Source organism: Cylas formicarius, unplaced genomic scaffold, assembly GCF_029955315.1.
Source record: "Cylas formicarius isolate icCylForm1 unplaced genomic scaffold, icCylForm1.1 PGA_scaffold_2__14_contigs__length_35257938, whole genome shotgun sequence".
Taxonomy (NCBI): Eukaryota; Metazoa; Arthropoda; class Insecta; order Coleoptera; family Brentidae; genus Cylas; species Cylas formicarius.
In genome coordinates, this window is record NW_026844319.1 from 12,770,800 (window position 1) to 12,791,832 (window position 21,033).

Genomic DNA, 21,033 nt, shown 5'->3' on the forward strand with positions numbered 1-21,033 from the left:
ATCAGTTAGTGTATCTTGGCCCTCTCGTAACGAATTCAGAAGGATGCATTGCGGAAATCAAAAGGCGGTCGTCAGTCAAAATAGCCATGGCGATGCTGAACAGGATCTGGAAGAGTCGAGAGATAGCCCTGTCTACAAAGATGAGACTCGTCAAAACCTTGGTATTCTCACTCTTTCTTTATGCATCGGAGCGGTGGACACTCAAGGAAACAGACAAACGTGCTATCGATGCTTTTGAAATGTGTTGCTGGCGAAAGATGCTGCGCATATCATGGACACAAAGAAGAACGAACGAATAAATTTTAAACCAGTTAAAGATTTAAAAAAAGACTGCGCACCATCGTCTTCGAGCGAATTACATCCTTTTTTGAACATGTCAGAAGAAACGGACGTGAAAACTCACTATTCAAGCGAAGGTGCAAGAAATGAGAAGCTGCGGAACATCTCCAGTCAGATACGTGGACCTCATTGTCAAGGAAACCGGAGTACCACTCAACGAATGTTTTACAGAAGCTGAAGACAGGCTTAAATGGAAAGACCTCACAGATCATGATGGCACGATATCCGAAACGGGTGACCGAATAAGAAGAAGAAGGTTAGTTAGTTGGTTAGTTTCTCTGCCGTTGTTGTACATCTTTTATACTTATTACCAATACCCTGATTTCGCATAGCTTCCCACAACCTGCTTCATGGGACAGACATAGACTTTAGTAAGATCTATAAATATGATGTGTGCTGGCAAGTTGTGGGCTAATCTTTATTAAATTAATTGTTTCACTGTAAAAATTCTTTTATTGTTGTTCTAATCTGTTCTTTATTATTTTACCATAGATTCCTTAGTTACTCTGAGCCCTCTATATCATAGAAACATTTTTTGCGATCTCATTTTTTGAAGAGATTTCTGGACTCGAACCATGGTGGTGCAAAATCACCTCTACAAATCAAATTAAATATGCAATGTAATATTTCAAAGAGATTATCTAGTCCATGCTTTATGCTTTTATACTGTCTTTAGCATCTTTTGCCATTATAGATTCATCTACACTCTTTTGTTCATCTAAGATATAATCGGGCCGTGTTTCCACTCAAAGCTCGTTGTAGTAGGTATCCCATTCCTTTATTTCAGCCGTTTCTAGCTGTTTACTTTCCTTTTTGATGTTACGAAGACTTTTAATTACCTTTCACGCTTGCTTTGATTTTGTAGATCCCAAGTAATTGTCTACTTTATGGAATTTGCGTTCCCACACTTCATTTCTTACTTTAATTGGTGCTTTTTTGATTTCATTGATTACCCCGGTTTATTTCTTCCTATCTTTTGGGTCCATAGTATTCTAATACTACGAGAAGAGAAGATACTAAATGCTCAGGTAGATATATAGATCAAAAATTTAGATGACTTATCTATATACGAAATATAACATCTGCACTAAGCTCGTGATTCAAGAATAACAAAAATGAATTGCTTAAGAAATTTAAAAGTTTTTATTATTATAATTAATAAAAATATTTAAAGTGAAGTGGTTAATAATGGAAATTCCGCAAATGTTGAAGAAAATTTTTAAATATTCATGATAATATTTTTTTCTAAATTTGGATTTTTATAGTATATATCATTTCACTTTTTTCCCACAAATCAAGAAGGTGCTTTTATCGTTAACACTAAATTTATTTCACTTAGGTGCCTCAACTCTTCGATCATGGCCCCCTGATGTTTTTCCATTTCCCAAACGATTTAAAATTTCCCTCCTACGTTTTGTTCTTGTTAGCAATTCAAAACGAATGCTATAAACCAGTCGCTGTTCGATAATAATTTTTGTACACCTGGACGTTTCGACACCTTCATATTCGACCAATTTCGGCTTTTTGGAAACTTTCTATCACCGCATATATCTTACCGTGATAATGGCGAACGCGCCAGATCCACTGAGCAGCTAACATATAACACAAATAATTCACGTTTATTACCGTATATACAATGGAATTGTCAGTGGATAGATTATTTTAAGTATAAGCTAAGCACATCTTAGAAAAACTAACACAGTTTAATACTTCAGACGATGAGATCGTCCGATTTCGCTTTGCCCACAGGCCGAACCATCAGAGACTTGGCTCGCGGAGCTCCCGTCAAACTCTGCGTCTGCAACAATGTAAACGTAACTCGTAAGTACGCCAACCCCCGACTCAAACAGTCCCCCACTACTGGCACGCCCTCGTTCTGAAAACCCGCCCTCGGGGCGTTTTTTGAAAACCATCGGGCCAATAGGCGATCGCCACGGACGATTTGTTTGCCATGAGGAAGTATTAAAGGTTTTATGAAGTGGATTTGGCCAATTGGCATAAATAAAAATAAATACTATTTACATATCTTCTGGATTCCTCCTATGTCGATTATTTACGTATCAAACTTGCCAATCATCCTGTTGGCTTCTTCAGATATTAAATGAAAGTGGCCGCGCTCTACTCTGTACCTGCTTATATATTGTTTGAGGGGACGGAGCTAAAGGAGGGACATGTCATCGTCTCAGAAGATTGATTTTCCATATTGCTAAAAGGTAAAGAGCTGACTCGCGGTTAAGACTTGGTTGCTTATAGATTTCTATGGATTCTCGGATTTTTCGTTGTAGAAGAATTGATTAGAATTTTAGTTTTGATGTTCGGTTTCACAATTGTGTTCGGCAACTGCTGATTGTCTTAATTTTTATGATCTTTGCGTCTAGTTGATATTTGTCGTGCGGTCTATCCAAAACCGCATATGCAAAGAATGCTGTAAACTTCTGGTAGCTCAATCATCGGAGACAATGTTCAGCTCTCTTCTTTAGCTCCGCCCCCCTCAAATAATATATGAGCAGGTACAGAGTAGACTGCGGCCGTTTTAAGTTAAGCTCTGAAGAATCCTCCAAGATGATTGGCGCAACGTCAACATGTTTGATTTATAAATAACCAAATCAGCAGGAATCCAGAAGATTGGTAAATAGTATTACGGTAACCTGTTGAAGTTTCTCTGAAAAATAAAAATAAACATATTGAAAGAAGAAATGATCAAATGAAATAAAATCTCTTAGCTAGAATTCGCCCTCAACGTCGCATTCGGCAATAATATTATGTAAAGTTTAATTTGACCACAGACATTAAGATTAGGACGATTTTTTTTATGCTATTCCAGCATTCTGCGCCATTTAACATCTTAGTAACAGGTACGACAATACTAAATTTCCAGAAAACCCCAACAATTGTTAAAAATTTGATCCAAAAGTTCCAGTTTCACTGGTCAAGATGAGAGATAACAATAATAGTTCCTTGAGAGAGGAACGGTTAACATTTTGTTTCAAAATGACTGCGACCATGTTGCTGCGAAATTTTGGATGTTCAATCGTTATGCATAAGGAATGAGAGGATGACTAATCTAATGCATTCGGATAAATGGACGTGCGTTCGATTAAGCGTGGTTTTGACATCACATCCCAGCCGACACGATAACGTCATAAGGATGTTGATACTTGGTTAGATATAATTTATTTTCTTGATGATTAGGAAATATTAACGTCACGCCATCAGCTGAGATGTTACTGACAATAAAAGCAAAACTTCCAAAAAACGAAGTAAAAATTACCAGAGGGAGGGGCAACGTGGGAAAAGCTCCGGCGGTCAGTAAGGCCCCCGAAGTTGCTTGAACCACACGTTCAGCCGGTACGTGGTTACGTACTTGCCCTTGTTAAAGAAATAGATAGTTACCTCCAAGTTTCTTGGAGTACGGTATTCGGAGGCGTTCCGTCTGATGCCGTGCCTCAGCGGGTTGAACTTTTGTGAGTTGCGACTTTTGGTCGACGACAGCGCCATCGTGTCTTGTCTCGCACGGTCCCTTTCCCAAAACAGTTTTTTGAAGGTAGCGCGAAAACGTTTCGACATGATGCTGTAGAGCAGAAAGTTGCACGACGCGTTGACGGTGATCAGGAAGTTCGAAACGTTGCCGAGTACTGAAACCGAAGATGTTAGGCGGTCGCTAACAATCGTGCACAGTTCACAATTTGGAATAGTAATCACACAGAAAAAACAAATTCTTAATTATAGATTACGTATATTTTCAATATTTTCTACTCGACTACTACGACCCCAGTTTAAATTAAGAAGTCCAATATGCTTGAAAAATGAGTATTATATTTTCAAGATATATTTTTCATTGTAGTAAATAGTTTTTTTAAGTGTTTTAAATTTTTATTCCTATATTACAAATTCTACTTATGAGATTTAATCATCTCTTTGTTTGGAACATGTTGCCTCCAAAATGATGTTATATAATTTTAGAAGGAGAAAGAATATTCCTATTTCGAAAGCGACTTAATATTCAAATGAAAACAACAAAACGTAATATACTTTCGATCTGAAAATATGGTTGTGCCGTATTCCCAATGTAGAAAATATAAGTCTATAAAACAATTGTATCAATGTGAAAAATGCTTTTAAAATTTATTTTCCATTATAGTATATTTGTACAATACTGTCTGGTTTGAGTTCATCGCATATCGTTATTGTATGAAGTGTGACGATTGGTCATACGCACTTTCAGTGCAGTTTCAGTTTTTACCAGATAAAGATAAAGTCAATAAATATAGAAGACTCATTGAAAAGTTGGTGGCAGAAGTATTGAAAGTATATATTCACACACATTATTACTATATTACATTAAGAATGTTATAGGAAGTAGGGATTTTTCCCAAATATATCTAAATGTAGCTATATGTTTAAGAATATTCGGTGCCACATCCAAATTTTTAGTAATTTTAGCAGACGGGTGGCAAGTTCTTCTGTGAAGGCTATAAGCCGCGGAGCTGATTTATTGGTATGTAATATATAAGCATTTTTGGATACGGTACCAAAATTTGGTATGTCATATATGGATGCTTCTAGTTTTACAATGTTCAGATACAGAACAAAAAATGTCATGACATAGTGTTGAAGTAGTTGCTTTTGTTTTTACTTTTCATGAATCTAAGACTATATATGCCATAATATTGTTCAGATTAAGTGTAATTCTTTATTTTAAGTCACCGCAATTAATACGCTCATGTAATTGTAAAGCTGAACAATCTTTTAAGCATTTTGTATCATTTATTGATTAATTAATTCTCTTTTTTTGTAAGATTTACTATAACTAGAAGTAGACAAACATTAACAGAAAATTTACAATACGAAAAATTGGCTATAGAAATTACACGGTGGTAAAAATCTTTTCTAAAACCCTCCGCCTTCCATTTTTGAGATTAAAAGAAAAAGTTGGTAATAATTTTTGTTTTGTTTTGGAGAGATTAAATTAATGCAAATATATATTTTTTTAATTTATTTGTTAAAAATTTATCAAAAATCATGGGCTAATAAAAACATGGATTTTCCTATCACCCAGAATAAAAGTTATACAAAAATTTACATTAAAAATGTTTCCATTTTTACGGTATAATGATCACCCTTTCAATATAAAACTGGGATAAAAACAAAGAAAACAGGTCTAACTTGTTGTATATATCTAACTAATTTAAAACTAGCAAAAATTCAATATTAAATTGAAATTATAATTAAGTTGCTACATCAATATCTAAAATTTCAAAATGAAGCGGCGATTATTTAATTTTTTAATTTAATTGCCTACATTTTTGTTTAAAAAATTTGAAATACTCAAACGAAGCATTTAATTTTGTTAAAACAAACTTAACATATTGAGAATTTGACATTTTTATTTTAAGCCACATTTGAACCAAATACTTTGTTTTTTCCGTGCATGACAAATATGACTTCTGTGTGGGAAACCGAATATCAATTACTCGTTTGAACGTTGATCTGTCTCTGCTCCACGGGCGGATACAAATTGTAGTAGATGAGGTACGAGGCGGTCGGTGTTTGACAGATGAGAAACATCCCCACCACCGCGATCAGCATCAGAGTTATGCGGTTCTCGTTGGACATGGCGACGGAGTCCTACGGGAGAAGCAAAAATAAATAGGAGAGTAAGCCCTAATCTAAGCTCGGCCTCCAATGTTGCCTTTCTCCCTCGCTCTCTGTGTATTAGACAGTCAAGTGTTTGGAAATATGTGGCTATATGTGGTCTCAAAAGAGAGTGTTTAATTTTGACTCTTTTAAGAGAATCGAGGAAACAAAAATTCGCGAAAATGTTAGCGACGTCATAAGACTGTAAATTAATACCCGTTGTGAGACGGGATGATCCTGACAAAGCCTGTGTTTCCACTTTTCCAGATCTGGTGGCGTGCAACGAGTTTTGCATGGAAATACTAGTTTAAAACTACTCCGAACTTTAATTTGTTTTTATTTGACTTAATTATACGATATTTCAACTAACTTCCCACCGACTTGAGTGCCAGTCAACCATGAAATTTTCCACTGAAGTCGCCAGCACTGACGCGCTTAATTAGTGGTTGCCAAATCGTATTTCCACACTTGAGTTTCAAAGAAGTTGTTGATATTGACTTCGAAGACAGATTCTTCAAATTTGCTCTTGTTCCGCATTTTCCGTGAGTTATATATAGTCCAGCACACGATAAAAGGTTATGACTTGCCTGGCCTATCATAAACGGAAGGCACTTTACCCTCCATAAACCGAGCAATAGTGCTACGAGTGGATTCGCAGGGAAGTGTATGCGATGTATGAGAGTAATCTGATTCTGTCACTTAAATCATTCCAATAGAAATTAAAAGAAAATATGCGTGAAACACTGCGTGGATTTCTGCACAAGATCAGTTTTAGATATAAATTATAGTTGCATTAAAGGCCCAACGATTAGAGGAATAACTAACCAAAATATTTTACTCAAATTAATCAATTTCGTGTAGAAAAATGAAATGTTTATACGAGACTTAGTTCGACATCCATGGCACTATAGAAAGTGGCAAAATCCTTCATCGAACTTCATTTTGGATACACCAGCATCTAGAGGAAAAACAATATCCATTTTACACTTGTCAGGCATCGGAATAGTTTTCAAACTATTCTGACGACTATTTTCATTTAATATGTATTTATTATTTATGTAACTATGATTATACAGTACGCAGTGTTTACAGTATACAGTGTTTCAATTTCCTTACTACTAACCTGGATCGAATTGATTTATTGACCCAAAAATGGCTAAGAGCAGATAAAAGCGTTAATATCATTTTTACAGTCATTATCATTTATCGTGTGTCGGACCATACTATTCGACAGACACGAAAAACGCACGAAGAGCCAAGAAATATTGAAATCTAGGATAGCACAGTATTTTGGGTAGAAGCAACATAAAATATATCATAACACACTGGAAAAGCGCAAATTTAAAGAATCTGATATTTGATTGACTGGGTCACGGATCAGTAACTTAAACTGGTCAACTAGTAAACTAGTATAAGTAATGATATTGTATATAGTATATATTAATTTCCTCTTGTGTTCCACAGGCCAGTATTCTAAGCATTCCTGTTTTTAATGTAATATCAGTTTTTCTCGAACTCACAAATCCAAATTCACAAATATAACTTTGCAAGAATTGAATACATTGACTATATCTATTGGAAAGGAGAAAACATCACCGATAATAAAAGTATTATATCTAATTAAATTAATAATAACAATAACAATAATAGTAATAATAATATATAATAATAAATGATAAACAATAATTTTTTTAATACGTTTATTATCTGTAAGTAAGTTTTGTTATCTCTTGTCCTTTCCAATTGATGTCTCTGAAAGCAATCCATTAAATTATATGATTCTTGCATAGTTGTTAGTTTTGTTTTTATTAATAGATGGTAAGATTTGAAATCTCTGAGATTTTTTTGATCTGCTCAAAAGGGTAACTATGTCACCTGCTTGTAGATACCGATACTGTATATTTCGTGAGTTTCTGGTTTTACCTATTTTTATTAGTTTTTGTCTGAAAAAACGTTACATCAATTTTATTCATTATTTCATTTAATCATTATTTATTCACTGACTACATACAAAAGGATATCATGTTAGTTTCTTCTCCTTTCAAAAAATTCTTGATGTACAGGGTGAGTTAACGATATGAGAAAATGATAAATATAAAAGTTAGAAAGATTGTTGAGATGCACAATTTAAAATTATTTTAAAGAATACTTAAAAAAGCGCGACTAATAAAACATTATTTTTTTAAAATCGAACACACACTACTTCTAAATTTTGTATTGAATTCGTTTTAACATTCTTCATCTCTTTTATTTATAATAATACAAAACGAACTTAGAATAACGAATGGATTCTTCCAGCACCCAATGATCCATAAGTATACATGGGAACAAAAGTCTAGAAATCTACGATCAATCATAGATTATACGATTGTCCGAAAAACTACATCGATGAGGACGTATGACGTTAGAGTGCTTAGAAGTGCAACATGTGGCAGCGACCATAATTTACTCAAGGCCAAAATCCTTTCACTACCAAAATCAAATAGAAAACAAAGACAAGAGACCCAACTAAAAGAAAACCAGGATACTCAAATGAGACAACCCCGATATAATCTTGAGAGCTTTGAGCAGGAAAGTACGAAAGACCTATACAAAAAAAGACTTGACCAGAAACTCCAGCCACAACACTTTAATAACAATACAGAACATAACGAATATATTAAATAATGCTTGAAAGAAGCAGCCCAAGAAGCGATAGGATACTGCGATGTCCAGAAATCTAACAAACCCTATTGGTGAGACGAGGAAATTAAACAAGATTTTGAAGATAAAAGACAAAAGTACCAACACTACCTATCCAGCAAATCAAGCTACCATAAGATAGTCTTCCAAGAAGCACAAACCCAAGTAAGAAGAAAAATAACCCAGAATAAAAACGAATCATGGGAAAAAAATGCAACAAAATAAATACCTACCTGGGAGGAACAAAAAGTAGTTAAAGCTGGAAGCTTCTGAAATCTCTACGTTAAAACACAAAGAGAGAGATAGTAACTCCCGTCACAACGAATAAATGGGGTGAATATTTCCGTAAGCTTTTAACAGAGGACCGAGAACAGTTCCTTGAAGATGACAGCCCTAGTATAATACAGGTTTCGGCTTCACCGACCAGAATCAGCATTAATGATTAAAATATTAAAGGCCAAAATAGAACGCGAATACACAAACAGTGAAGCAGAAGAACAAGCGGCCTCTCGCAAGGGAAGATCCGTCGTTGACCATCTGTTTTGCGTCACCCAGCTTATCGAGAAAATGTCAGACTTCAATAAGGAGATACATCTCCTGTTCGAAGATCAGATCAGAAGAAGGCATACGATGGCATACCGCTAACAAAACTTTGGGAGACATTAGACAAGACAAACCTAAGCGTCAACATAATAAGATCAGTGAAAGAACTATATAGAAACTGCCACATTAAAGTCAAGGTCCCCACCCTGTTCAAGATATATCTTGAACAAGCGTTAAGGATATGGAAGCAAAAATGCAGAAATATGGACATTCCCCTTAATAATGCAAACATATACACCCTAAGCTTCGCAGATGACCAAGTCATAATGGCGCAAGACTACGATGATGTAGAATACATGATGCGAAAACTGATCGAAGAATACAAGAAATGGGGGTTGGAAGTAAACCTACCAAAGACAAAGTATATGTGTATCGGTGGAGCACAACGCGACCTCCTCTTAGAGAATGGTCAGGCTATCAAAAGCTGCGAAACCTACAAATACGAAATAATCAAGGAAAGGCCATTACTATGCTGAACACCTTCTTGTGGGACCAAAAAATCACGAGACGAAACAAACACCTAATATACAATACGATCATTAAAAGCATAGTCGCATACAACAGTGAAGTCTGGCCACTAAAAGAAAGCACCATGAGAATGCTGGAGGCAACAGAGATGGACTTTTGGAGAACAGCGACAGGAAGGTCAAGGACCGAAAGAGTCCCAAACGAAGCAATTCGCACAACCATGAAGGTGGGCCACACGATTTCGGACGAAATAAAAACAAAACAGTTAAAGGAAACGTCCAAAGAATGGAAGAACAGCGACTGCCTAAACAAATACTCACCTGGACACCTAAAGGAAGAAGGAAGAGGGGAAGACCGAGAAAGAGCTGGAGAGAGGGCATCGATAGTGAAATACAATGGAGACGACTGGACGAGGACCTATGGAAGGACAGAAGTCGATGGAGATTGGGAATCGGACGACGTCGGAGGACGTTTTAAAAACCGATATATATATATATATATATATATATATATATATATATATATATATATATATATATATATATATATCGGGGGAGCCTGTAACCCCTAGAGGGCGCGTCCCCAGGTGGCGGATAGGGGGATGCCCGACCCGGTTCACCGGTGGGTAGGAGGGAAATAAAATACCTCCCGCGGACCAACAGGCACTTGCCAAACCGTCTGGCCAGCGTGGCAAGTTAAGGCTAGATACCCCTTATGGAATGTCGAACTCAAAAACAAGTGTATCCCAGGCGAGTAGAGATAATATCTCAGAATCTCGCACTGTGAAAACAGTCAGCCTCACGGATTCTGGGAGAGGCAAAAGTTCGATGATATCAAAAACAAGGAAAGACAGAGAGCGCATCAAGACAAAAACCCTATACGTGTCCACTTTTAACGTAAGAACCCTATCCACAGATGACAAATTAATTGAGTTTGAGGAAGAGCTGAAAGGTGTTAACTGGCATATAATTGGACTATCCGAAGTGAGAAGGTGTGGAGAAAGTTGCACAACACTGCAAAATGGACATACTCTCTACCACAGAGGCAACCAGACAAACAAGATTAATGGAGTGGGATTTCTCGTAAACAAAAACATAGTAAACAACATTATAGAATATAAAAGTATATCTGAGAGGGTGATATCGATAGATCTAAGAGTAAACAAAAGATACACATGTAAAATAATACAAGTATACGCCCCGACAACAGAACATGAAGATGAGGAAGTAGAAGAATTCTACGAGGAAATCAATCAGGTTTTGAATAACAACACGGCTCACTATGTTCTTATGATGGGTGACTTCAATGCAAAAATTGGAATAAGATCAGACCCACAAGAAAAAGGAGTAGGAGCATTCGGATCGGGAACACGTAATGAAAGAGGAAAACTTCTACTGAATTACGTTAAAGAAAACAACCTCCATATCATGAACACCTACTTTAAGAAGAAAGAAAGCCGGCGGTGGACTTGGAAAAGCCCAAACGGATTAATCAAAAACGAAATAGACTTCTTAATAAGTAACAACAAAAACATAGTACTAGATACAAGTGTAGTAAACTCCGTTAAAATGGGAAGTGACCACCGTATGGTCAGATCTAAGATATACTTCGATACAAAAATAGAACGATACAAATTGATCTCAAAGGGACCCAAAGGTATCAACACAGAGGAACTCAGAGTTAAACAGGAGCAATACCAACGTCAACTAGAAAATTGTATCGATCGAAATATGCTACACACCCAGTCTATTAATATGCTAAACAACGAGATCTCAAAGCAAATCCAAGAAATAGCACATAACGTGGCAGGAAATAAGAAAAAGAAAAAACTTCAGCTTTGCCAACAAACTCTGGATCTAATCAAAAAACGCAAGACGATAAACCAAGATATTACATTGAATCATATAGAAGTCACGGAACTAAACAAGACAATAAGAAAGAAAATCCGACTCGAAACAAGGAATTATAAGAACCAGCAAGTTAGACAGACGCTAGAGGAGAGAAAGAGTTTGAAAGCACTGCAAAGGGAATTTAAGAACAGGACCCACATCACAAAGCTTGTAAATGAGAACAACATCGAATGTACCAGGATGGAAGAATTAAAAGAATTAACTGAGGCATTTTATCGATCGCTATACGAAAGCAAAGCCCAACCACCACTAGAAACATCTTCCAAAGAACGACAGAAGGTAATGAATGTAGGCTCAGAAGAAATCCCAGACATAACAAGTGAGGAAATTGAGAGAACCATGTCCAAAATGCCAAAAGGGAGAACAGCGGGAGGGGATGGTATCGTATTGGAAATGCTGATCTATGGAGGAGAAATAGTTCTGGACATTTTAAAGATATTATACAATAAATGCCTGCTGGAGTGCGACGTCCCCGCAGACTGGAAGAACGCCCTAGTAGTTTTGCTCTTCAAAAAAGGCGATAAAACTAAATTAAGCAATTACAGACCAATCAGCCTGTTGTCTGTCATGTATAAAGTATTTATAAAAATAATAACAGAAAGATTGACCAACAAACTTGACAGTTACCAGCCTAAAGAGCAAGCCGGATTTAGAAGAGGTTTCAGCACACTAGATCATCTGCAAGTAGTAAGAACAGTTATAGAAAAGACAAATGAATACAATATCCCAATCTGGGTCGCTTTTATTGACTATGAAAAAGCTTTTGACTCTGTAGAGATATGGGCTGTATTGAAGGCATTAAGCAACAGCAGAGTCGACTATCGATGCACAACCTTAATCCAAAATATATATAGCAACGCAACCCTCCAAGTTATGTTGAAAGATTTCACAGATAAGATTGATATAGGCAGAGGAGTTAGACAAGGAGAGTCCATCTCACCGAAGCTGTTCACGCTTGCGTTGGAGGATATGTTCAAGAATATCGGATGGGAAACTAAGGGCATTAAAATAAATGGAGAATACTTAAGTCACCTACGGTTTGCTGACGATATTGTTCTCTTCGCGGACAATCAACAAGATTTGCAAGACATGCTATTGGAACTAGATCAAAACTCTAAAAAGATAGGCCTCAAGATGAATATAGGAAAAACCAAATATATGACGAACGATAATATCACACAAGAAACGAGAATCGAAATCGATAACAAAAAAATAGAACACACAGAATCCTATGTTTATCTAGGTCAGAAAATAGAAGTTTCAAAAAACAACTTAAAAGCAGAACTACCGCGAAGGATATCGTTGGCATGGACAGCCTTTGGAAGACTCAGAGAGGTTTTTTGTTCAGGCCTCCCAAACACCCTCAAAGCGCAAATCTTCGATCAATATGTACTTCCAACACTAACATACGGTACAGAAACATGGGCAATTAATAAAGAAATCATTTGCAAGCTACAAACAACACAACGAGCTATGGAAAGGAGGATGATAGGTGTAACCCTCCGGGACCGAATAAACAATAATATAATCCGGGAAAGATCAAAAGTGACAGATGTCATAGAGAGATTATGTAGACTGCGATGGAGCTGGGCAGGACATATAGCTAGGAGCAAAGATGATCGTTGGACACGCAGAGTGATGGAGTGGAGACCATGGAGCAGTAAGAGGAGCAGAGGACGCCCCCAGACTAGGTGGACAGATGATATAAAGAGACTGGTGGGAGACAATTGGATGAGGCATGCGCAGGATAGAAAGGAGTGGCAATGCTTAGGGGAGGCGTACGTCCGACGATGGATGGGTAGCTGAGGATGATGATGATGATGATATATATATATATATATATATATATATATATATATATATATATATATATATATATATATATATATATATATATATATATATATATATATTTACTTGGTCATGACAAAATGACACTGTCAAATTTTTACCATGTAAATGGAATCATAAAACTGATTTTGGTGACTGTAATTTAAATAAAAATCTAAGAATGGATTTTCCTAAAGCTGAATTAATTGATATGATTGATATACTGGGTGAGGCGGAAAAAAATACTTTGTTAGCATTAAGAATTTATAGGGTGAAATACCCTAATATACGTATATCAACTAGACAATCTTTTCAGTGATTAATGAAACGGTTGGATGCTACTCGTGGTATTAAATATGAAAAACGGAAAATGGTAAACTGAAATGAAGAAAAAGAATTGGAAATTTTACTTCAAGTTTAAGATAATCTCCATGTGAGTAGCCGTCGGGACTCGTGCAGGAGAATAAAATATTTTATGCTAAGGAACATCCAAAAAATATATACAAAAAGGACTAAACATATGTATGCAATTGGAAGGGCATATTTTTTAACATTTATTGCGCCATAATAATAATTATAAATAAGATAAATTAATTTGTATTAATTTAATATTATTTTTAATAATTTAATAAATTAAATTAAATTAATAAAATTTGTAGATTTTTGTAAAACCTTTGAGACAAAATAATAATACGTATGTGCCATGAAAGAAAATTTGGAACACCCTCTAGCATCTTATTAAAACTCCGTTGCGTATTACGTCATCTGCGAATAATAATATTAAATAATATCAAATATGATATACCTTAAAAAACAATTGCGCTTTGGCAATTTTTTTTCAAGTGTGAAAACTATAATTTTTTTAGAAAAATTAAAATATTCGAAGAATTATTAGGTTTAGGTATTGTATTATTATTAATAAAAAAGTTGAAGAATTTCAAAACGAATTCAAAACAAAATTTAAAAATAAGGTGCCACGCTTTTTCGAGCTACCCTGCATAAATATAATTTTAAAAGTATAAATAGTATAAAATATATTTAAATTGCGCATCCCGACAATCTGTACAACTTCTGGATTTACCATGTTCTTATTTTTGAAACCAATGAGATAATGAACTTTATCGTTATACTCACTCTGTACAAAACACCATGTTCGTTTTTCCTCACTTTTGGGACCAAAAAAAAAATAGTTGAATTGAATTTTTTCAACCCAAAATTACGGTGTCTATTCCCTACTAAACACGTTGTATATAAAAACTATTTAAGATCTTCTTGTTAATCACCTAAAATTTTAATTTTTGAATTTTATAAAATACATGTGCAATTGATGGGTACCACCTTCATCCCCTCTAGCTCGCAAAAATGCATTCTATCGGCAAAATAATGCGGGGGCGAGTTGCTTTTCCTTGATAGGACTTACTTTTGTTTACGTTGATTACCCTGTTGACTACACTCACCTGAGTCTGCGCGTGGGAATTGTTAGTCATCTGCCGGCGCATCTTCTGCGACAGGTAAACCGCGCGGATCAGGAAACAGTTAAACGTCGCGATCAGTACGAGCGGGAAGAGGCCGAAAAAGATGGCGCTGTACCAGCTCATAAAAGTTCTATAGTTGTCGTTCCTTCCCAGGTTGGTACTCTCGACGTATATAAAGTACTTGGGGGCGCAACAAGTCTTCGCCGTGACGTTGGCGGTGTCGTTGCTGCCGTCGTCGTACTCAGACGGTGCCGTGACGTCTAGAGAGTCGTCCGGGACCCGGTGAACTATCGTCACGTTCGACGGTTGTCGTCCGCTGACCTTGGGGTACACGTAGATGACGTGGGGGTGGTTCGTGGTGCAATTGGACAAGAGATTCTTGAGCGTCGACGTCAAGTTGCGGTCATCGGGGACGGCCATGGTTATGTAGTTGACGTCGGCGTCGGCGGCGGTTGCGGCGGTAGCGTTGACGTTGGTCGCGTTGGTGACGGAGGGGGGTTTCTTGGGCTCCGGTTTGCACTCTTTGCACGCGACCGTGTCGTTGAGACTCAGCTGGTACTCGAAGGTAGTGGATGCGGTGGTGAGGATGCAGAACATGAAAACCACTACGGTGACGGTCTTGGCGCGGTTTTCAGTGCACAAATGTTTGCCCTTCATCGGGTGGCACACAGCCACGTAGCGCTCGATCGTGAAGGATACGGTCAACCACACCGATGTGCTGCCTAAGGACAGCGAAAATTGTCGGTGAACCGAATGTGTGGTTACACAATGCGTCCCAATTTTAATGGCTACTGAAATGAAAGGTGACACAAACAGAAATGTCATTGTTATCTTGAATTTTGCATATTTTAGATAGCCTGTCTGTCTGGAGCATGGGATCATTCTGTGGAGATCAAATGTCGCACTTTCACTACAATAAAAAATCTACTCACTAACAGAGACCTCAGTTTGGAGCTGAAAAAACGAAGAGTAAACTGCTACATCTATCCGGTGCTTCTGTATGAATCGAAAAAAGAATTAATGCCTTTGGAATGTGAATTTACAGAAGAATCCTGAAAATACCTTGGACTTATCACACAACAAATAATGAAGTCCTGAACAGAATGAGATGCCAGCCACAACTTTTACTCACAATTAAAAAACGTTAACTTGAAAACTTTAGGCATGTCATGAGAAATGAAAATCAATATAGCCTATTACAAAACATCATGCAGGGTAAAGTAGAAGGAACAAGAGGCCCGGGTAGAAGGAGAATTTCCTGGTTGGCAAACCTTCGCAAATGGTATGGTGCTATCTCCACCGAGCTATTCAGATGTGCTGCCAATAAAGTTCGAATAACGATCATGACCGCCAACATCCGAAACGAATAAGGCATGACAAGAAGAAGAAGATAGCCTTTGAAGCTCTCTACTATGGATAGAGTTTTTTAAGTGGGATCCAATGGCGTAGTAATTTTTCTTCTGAAACTCACAAATGTTAATATATAAATTAAACTTTTTTTTATATTACAAACTGTATGTCTTTTAATAATTGTATTAGGTTTGACATTAGTTTTTAAAAAAATCTATGACACTTAAGAGCTATTTGAAATATAATTTAATTTATATTTGATATTTTATTTATGAATGGTCGAGTTCCAAAAGGAAATTGACTACCCCACTGAATCTGTTGTATTCAAATCAGTTTTTACCTTTTCGATAAGTATAGCCGAACTACCAAGGATGTCTAAAAATTGATCATTTCCAAATTCACCACGTACCTAAAAATTCAAGATAGCTATAACATTTCTGTTTGTGGCGCCTTTCACTTCATAAAAAAGGAGACTTGGGTAATTCGCTTCCATTTGCTTGAAATTTACAAAGCAATGCCGGATTAACTACTCCATATAATAAAAGTTAAACAATTTAAAAAATGTTGAAAAAACGTAGGAAAAGGGGAAAAAGCATTCACACACCTTTTTTTAATTTTGTAGATACTACTTTGGAAACAGTCCACTATTTTGGTTAGTTCGAGTAGCCAGCAGTCTACTTAGTAACAGAAACTACAGCTTCATTTATGAGATATTTTGAGCTGATATGCACATTTTTTTTTACAATTAAATTAGAACAAAAAATGTTCAGATTTTCACAGTTATTTATTGGTTTATGACATCTAATTCAGCAACACTGCGCACAATACAAAATATATTCCGATATCTATATAAATATATAAACAATAATAATTATGATTGTAGGGTTATAAATTTAAGTTTAACAGCGGACACCCATTTAAGTCCAATTGATTATTAAATAATAGATTCGAATATCTCGTTTTGCTTTCAACAAATTTAGCTTTTTTGCTTTTTGGCTCATGTAAAATATCAAAATTATCGTCAAACTTGTGCATTTCTGAATTAAAATGAATGTCATAGCAATCTTGAGACCAAATTTAGACAGATGTTTCGAAACTTTCTTGATTTTGAGTTCGGTGAAACAAGTAAAAACATCATCTACAGAAGAATCTTCAGGCTTAATTAGTATATCCTGTTTGCGTGTGTAATTTAATTAAAAACATAATTTTGGAGGTTGGGGATTCATAATTATTAGTTGGTATTTTTCTTTGACATATGTCTATGGTAATTATATATTATGCAACAAGAGTGGTAAACGGTATTTGAGTCACGAGTTTATTTGACACGAGCTGAGCGAGTGTTTAATAAACGAGTGCCTTAAAAAATTGTACGAAACGTGTTGCATACTATACTTTTTCTACGATCGTTAGTTTTTGAGTACATTTTTGCACAACAACACAGAATTGACAAACGTCAAAATTCAAGGCGTGGGAAATATCTCGGAAAACATCCGATTGCTCTCAAACTCGTGCGGTAAAATCCCGGAATTGTCCGATGTGGCTCGGATCCGTGGAAAACGAAACTTACGTGGTAAAGTGACGCTTCCCGCGCGCTAGATCAGTGTGTAATTAGGTATTTTACCGACGGGAGTAGAAAAACTCAATTAGAATATAAGGTTTCAAAATAATATAGTATTTACAAGAGGAGAATAAAAAAAGACAGTCAAAGCTAGTAATTCTCTAGAATATATTACAAAAACCAAACAGTTTCTTAAACCTGATATGTATTAAAGGATACAATATGACCCTACCGAGTAATATCAGAAACAACTGTAATGACAAAGAAAAATACCAATTAATAATTATTAATCCCCAACAAATTTAAATTTATAACCTTACAATGGTTATCAAGAATCTATTAATACCTGGTTATATATATAGATGTCGCAATATTGTCATATTTTGTATGTGATAAAGGCACGGTGTTGCTGGCTGTAACAGCAATTAATGAGTATAAAAATTTGCTCATTTTTTTGTTCTAATTTAATTGTGTTAAATGTATTTTCATCAAGTAAAAATCACCTAAGTATAATAATCTTATTACACAATTGATTTTGTTAAATTTGCAGTCCTAAAAAACCCTTTTCCTTACGCAATTGTACATAAAAAAAACATACATACCTAACAAAAATTATTAATTTCAAAATTTAGTTGAACTTTTGAACACATATTTGAAGTTCTGTTTCTAAAACCCTTTATTTTGAAGTTATCTAATATTTTAAATTGCTACTCCCTTTTTTGGTACTCAAAGTCAACCAATTATCGGGAAGATTATTCTGAACAATGTCTAAAACTAAAATTGTGTTCTGACTGGCCAATAAAAAACTCTTTGCTCGTATACTTGCCTTGCACTATTGTGATCTAGATATTACCTTGTAAATCAAAATTAAACTAACTTTAATTAAAAGATATGGTCTCTTTGCTAAAACCAACCGCCTCAGCTTTTGATAGACTTGAGGCGTGGCCGATTCATTTATCTTTTATGCGACATTGTCATTCTTAAGGCTCAGCTCATACTTCATACTTTGATTTTCAGCGATTTACAGATATTAGAACTTTTAAATCCTTTTTAAATTAACTGTTGCCCAAACAAGTTAAGGAAATTGCTACGACTGTTGGCAATATCCTTCAGCTTAAAGTCGTTTTACGAAATAAGTGGTGAAGAAGGAAAGAGTTAATCTTAAGTTTTGTTTTCTTTTATTTTGTTGATTCTTCTTTCATTACTGTTTGTATTAAAGGCTTACTTAATTACTGCCACTTTCAGTTTAGTTTAACTTTGTAATAAAATATTCTATGAAACTGACAGGTGTGATGCCAGTAGGTACTGGAATAAACTAGGCAATCATATCCCCTGTCAATGTTGCCAAACCAAATTGTCAGCATCTAGCTGTAAATACGTTAACATCTGCAAGTCCATTTTGTACAAAAACGGCATTCAACTCACTAGCAGCGTCGCACAGCCAATGACTGAGGCCGAAAAACCTCCAGTACAGCTCATACTTCCTGTCGTTGATGTTGCTGTAGTGCTTGAACGATAGCACGAGCACGAAGAAAAGGTAGATAATGTCCGCGATAGCCAGAGCTGACAAGTAGATATTCGTCGAACTCCGCATGCGGCGCCTAAATCGAGAAACAATCGTGAGAGTGTGCAGGGAGTCAGAGCAGGATGTACCCTACCTAGTCATCACCATGACGGTTACGGTGTTTCCGGCGACTCCCACGCACATCATCAACGGCACAAGCACCTTCTGGAACCAGAAGCGCGAGTTTTCGAGGATGACCTCCGTCGAATCTTTCATTCTCAACCAACAATGAAATTGTTACTCGGCCATGCGATGACGTTAGCGGAAATCTGTCGCGTCACGAAGCGACGAACATGGAGACGAATGTCCAGATACTGAAATATCTGCGGCGACGTGGCTGTTGGTAGCCGTATTTTTAAGCAGTCAACTACGGGTTGTTTGGAAAGATCGGTACAAAACATAAGGACATAAGATGCCAAGGGTGTTCTTAAAGTATTTAGTGGCTACACTTCAAGTATGCAAGACGTTTATATAGGTGTCAAAAAATGCTTCTTTCAGAACATATGACCTTGTAAAAAGAGCGTCAAAAAATGTTTTTTTTTTAATTATTTCCTAAATGGTTAAGGATAGCTAAATCAAATTTGGACCACAAATACCATGTGTTACGAAAGTAAATGCTGACAATTGACGTTCAAAATAATTTACAGTATTTTTACTTCACCATCATTCCTTCATAGTTCGTTGTCGAGGATAAAAATTACTAATATTACTGAAATCAAAAATTATTTCAAAACCATATTTTTTTTTTAAACAAAACAAATTACAAAACAATCAGAACAATGTTACTTACATATTTTTTTATAGTAATAGATGTACTATTGCTTTCACATATATTTACACTTATTTACAGAGGTTGTAAAATACCATACATTAAAAAGCAAGAAAACTTTAACTTTTTCTCTATTATATTAGAGCAAAACTATTTTGCGTGCGGGAAGCGTCACTTTACCACGTCAGTTTCGTTTCCCACGGATCCGAACCACTTCGGACATTTCCGGGACTTTACCCCACGGTTTTGGGTGCAATCGCATGTTTTCGGAGATATTTCCCACGATTTGAATTTTGACGTTTGTCAATTCAGACGGTCATGTCAGTGAATGCATTCGTGTTGTTTTGCGAAAAGGAATCCAAAAACTAACGGTCGTAGAAAAAGTATAGTACGCAACACGTGCGAGAAGCGTCATTTTACCACGTCAATTTCGTTTCCCACGGATCTGGATATTTCCGGGATATTACAGCACGAGTTGAATTTTGACGTTTGTCAACTCTGACGGTCGCGTCAGTGAATGTATTCGTGTTGTTTTGCAAAAATGTGTAGTATGCAACAGTAAGTAAAGGGTACAAATTAAATTAATTATTAAACTATTAAACTTATTTTGAGTCTAATTAACTAGCGTTGTAAAAGTAGTAACTAATATTGGTTTTTAATTATGTTACCTATTTAGCTAGAATTTAATTTTGTTAGTTTGAAAACTATACAGTAGTAACTAAAAATAGCACCCTGCTTATAAATATATGTGAAAATTCTAATACACATTTTGTTTCCTAAAAAAAACATTTGGCGGTTTTATTTATGATAGATAGATACAGGAACGCCCTAATCAATATCCTTGACAA

General features: G+C 35.9%; 1 protein-coding gene across 4 annotated transcripts in view; it reads right to left on the reverse strand.

The window, feature by feature from the left end:
- Positions 1-1,951: 1,951 nt before the first annotated feature.
- The window catches only part of LOC132698494 (FMRFamide receptor), a 32,276-nt gene continuing 13,194 nt past the window's right edge, over positions 1,952-21,033 (reverse strand). The window contains exons 3-8 of one of the 4 annotated variants that reach the window (XM_060664600.1): positions 19,511-19,581; positions 19,278-19,453; positions 14,927-15,666; positions 5,814-5,967; positions 3,733-3,974; positions 1,952-2,137 (exon numbers count right to left, since the gene is read on the reverse strand). In XM_060664600.1, coding sequence (XP_060520583.1) covers positions 2,051-2,137; positions 3,733-3,974; positions 5,814-5,967; positions 14,927-15,666; positions 19,278-19,453; positions 19,511-19,563 — 1,452 coding nt within the window. In that variant the 5' untranslated portion in view covers positions 19,564-19,581 and the 3' untranslated portion in view covers positions 1,952-2,050. Of the gene's footprint in view, positions 2,138-3,610; positions 3,975-5,813; positions 5,968-14,926; positions 15,667-19,277; positions 19,454-19,510; positions 19,754-21,033 lie in introns of all 4 variants that reach the window. The other 3 variants (XM_060664597.1, XM_060664598.1, XM_060664599.1) reach the window with 3 other exon arrangements.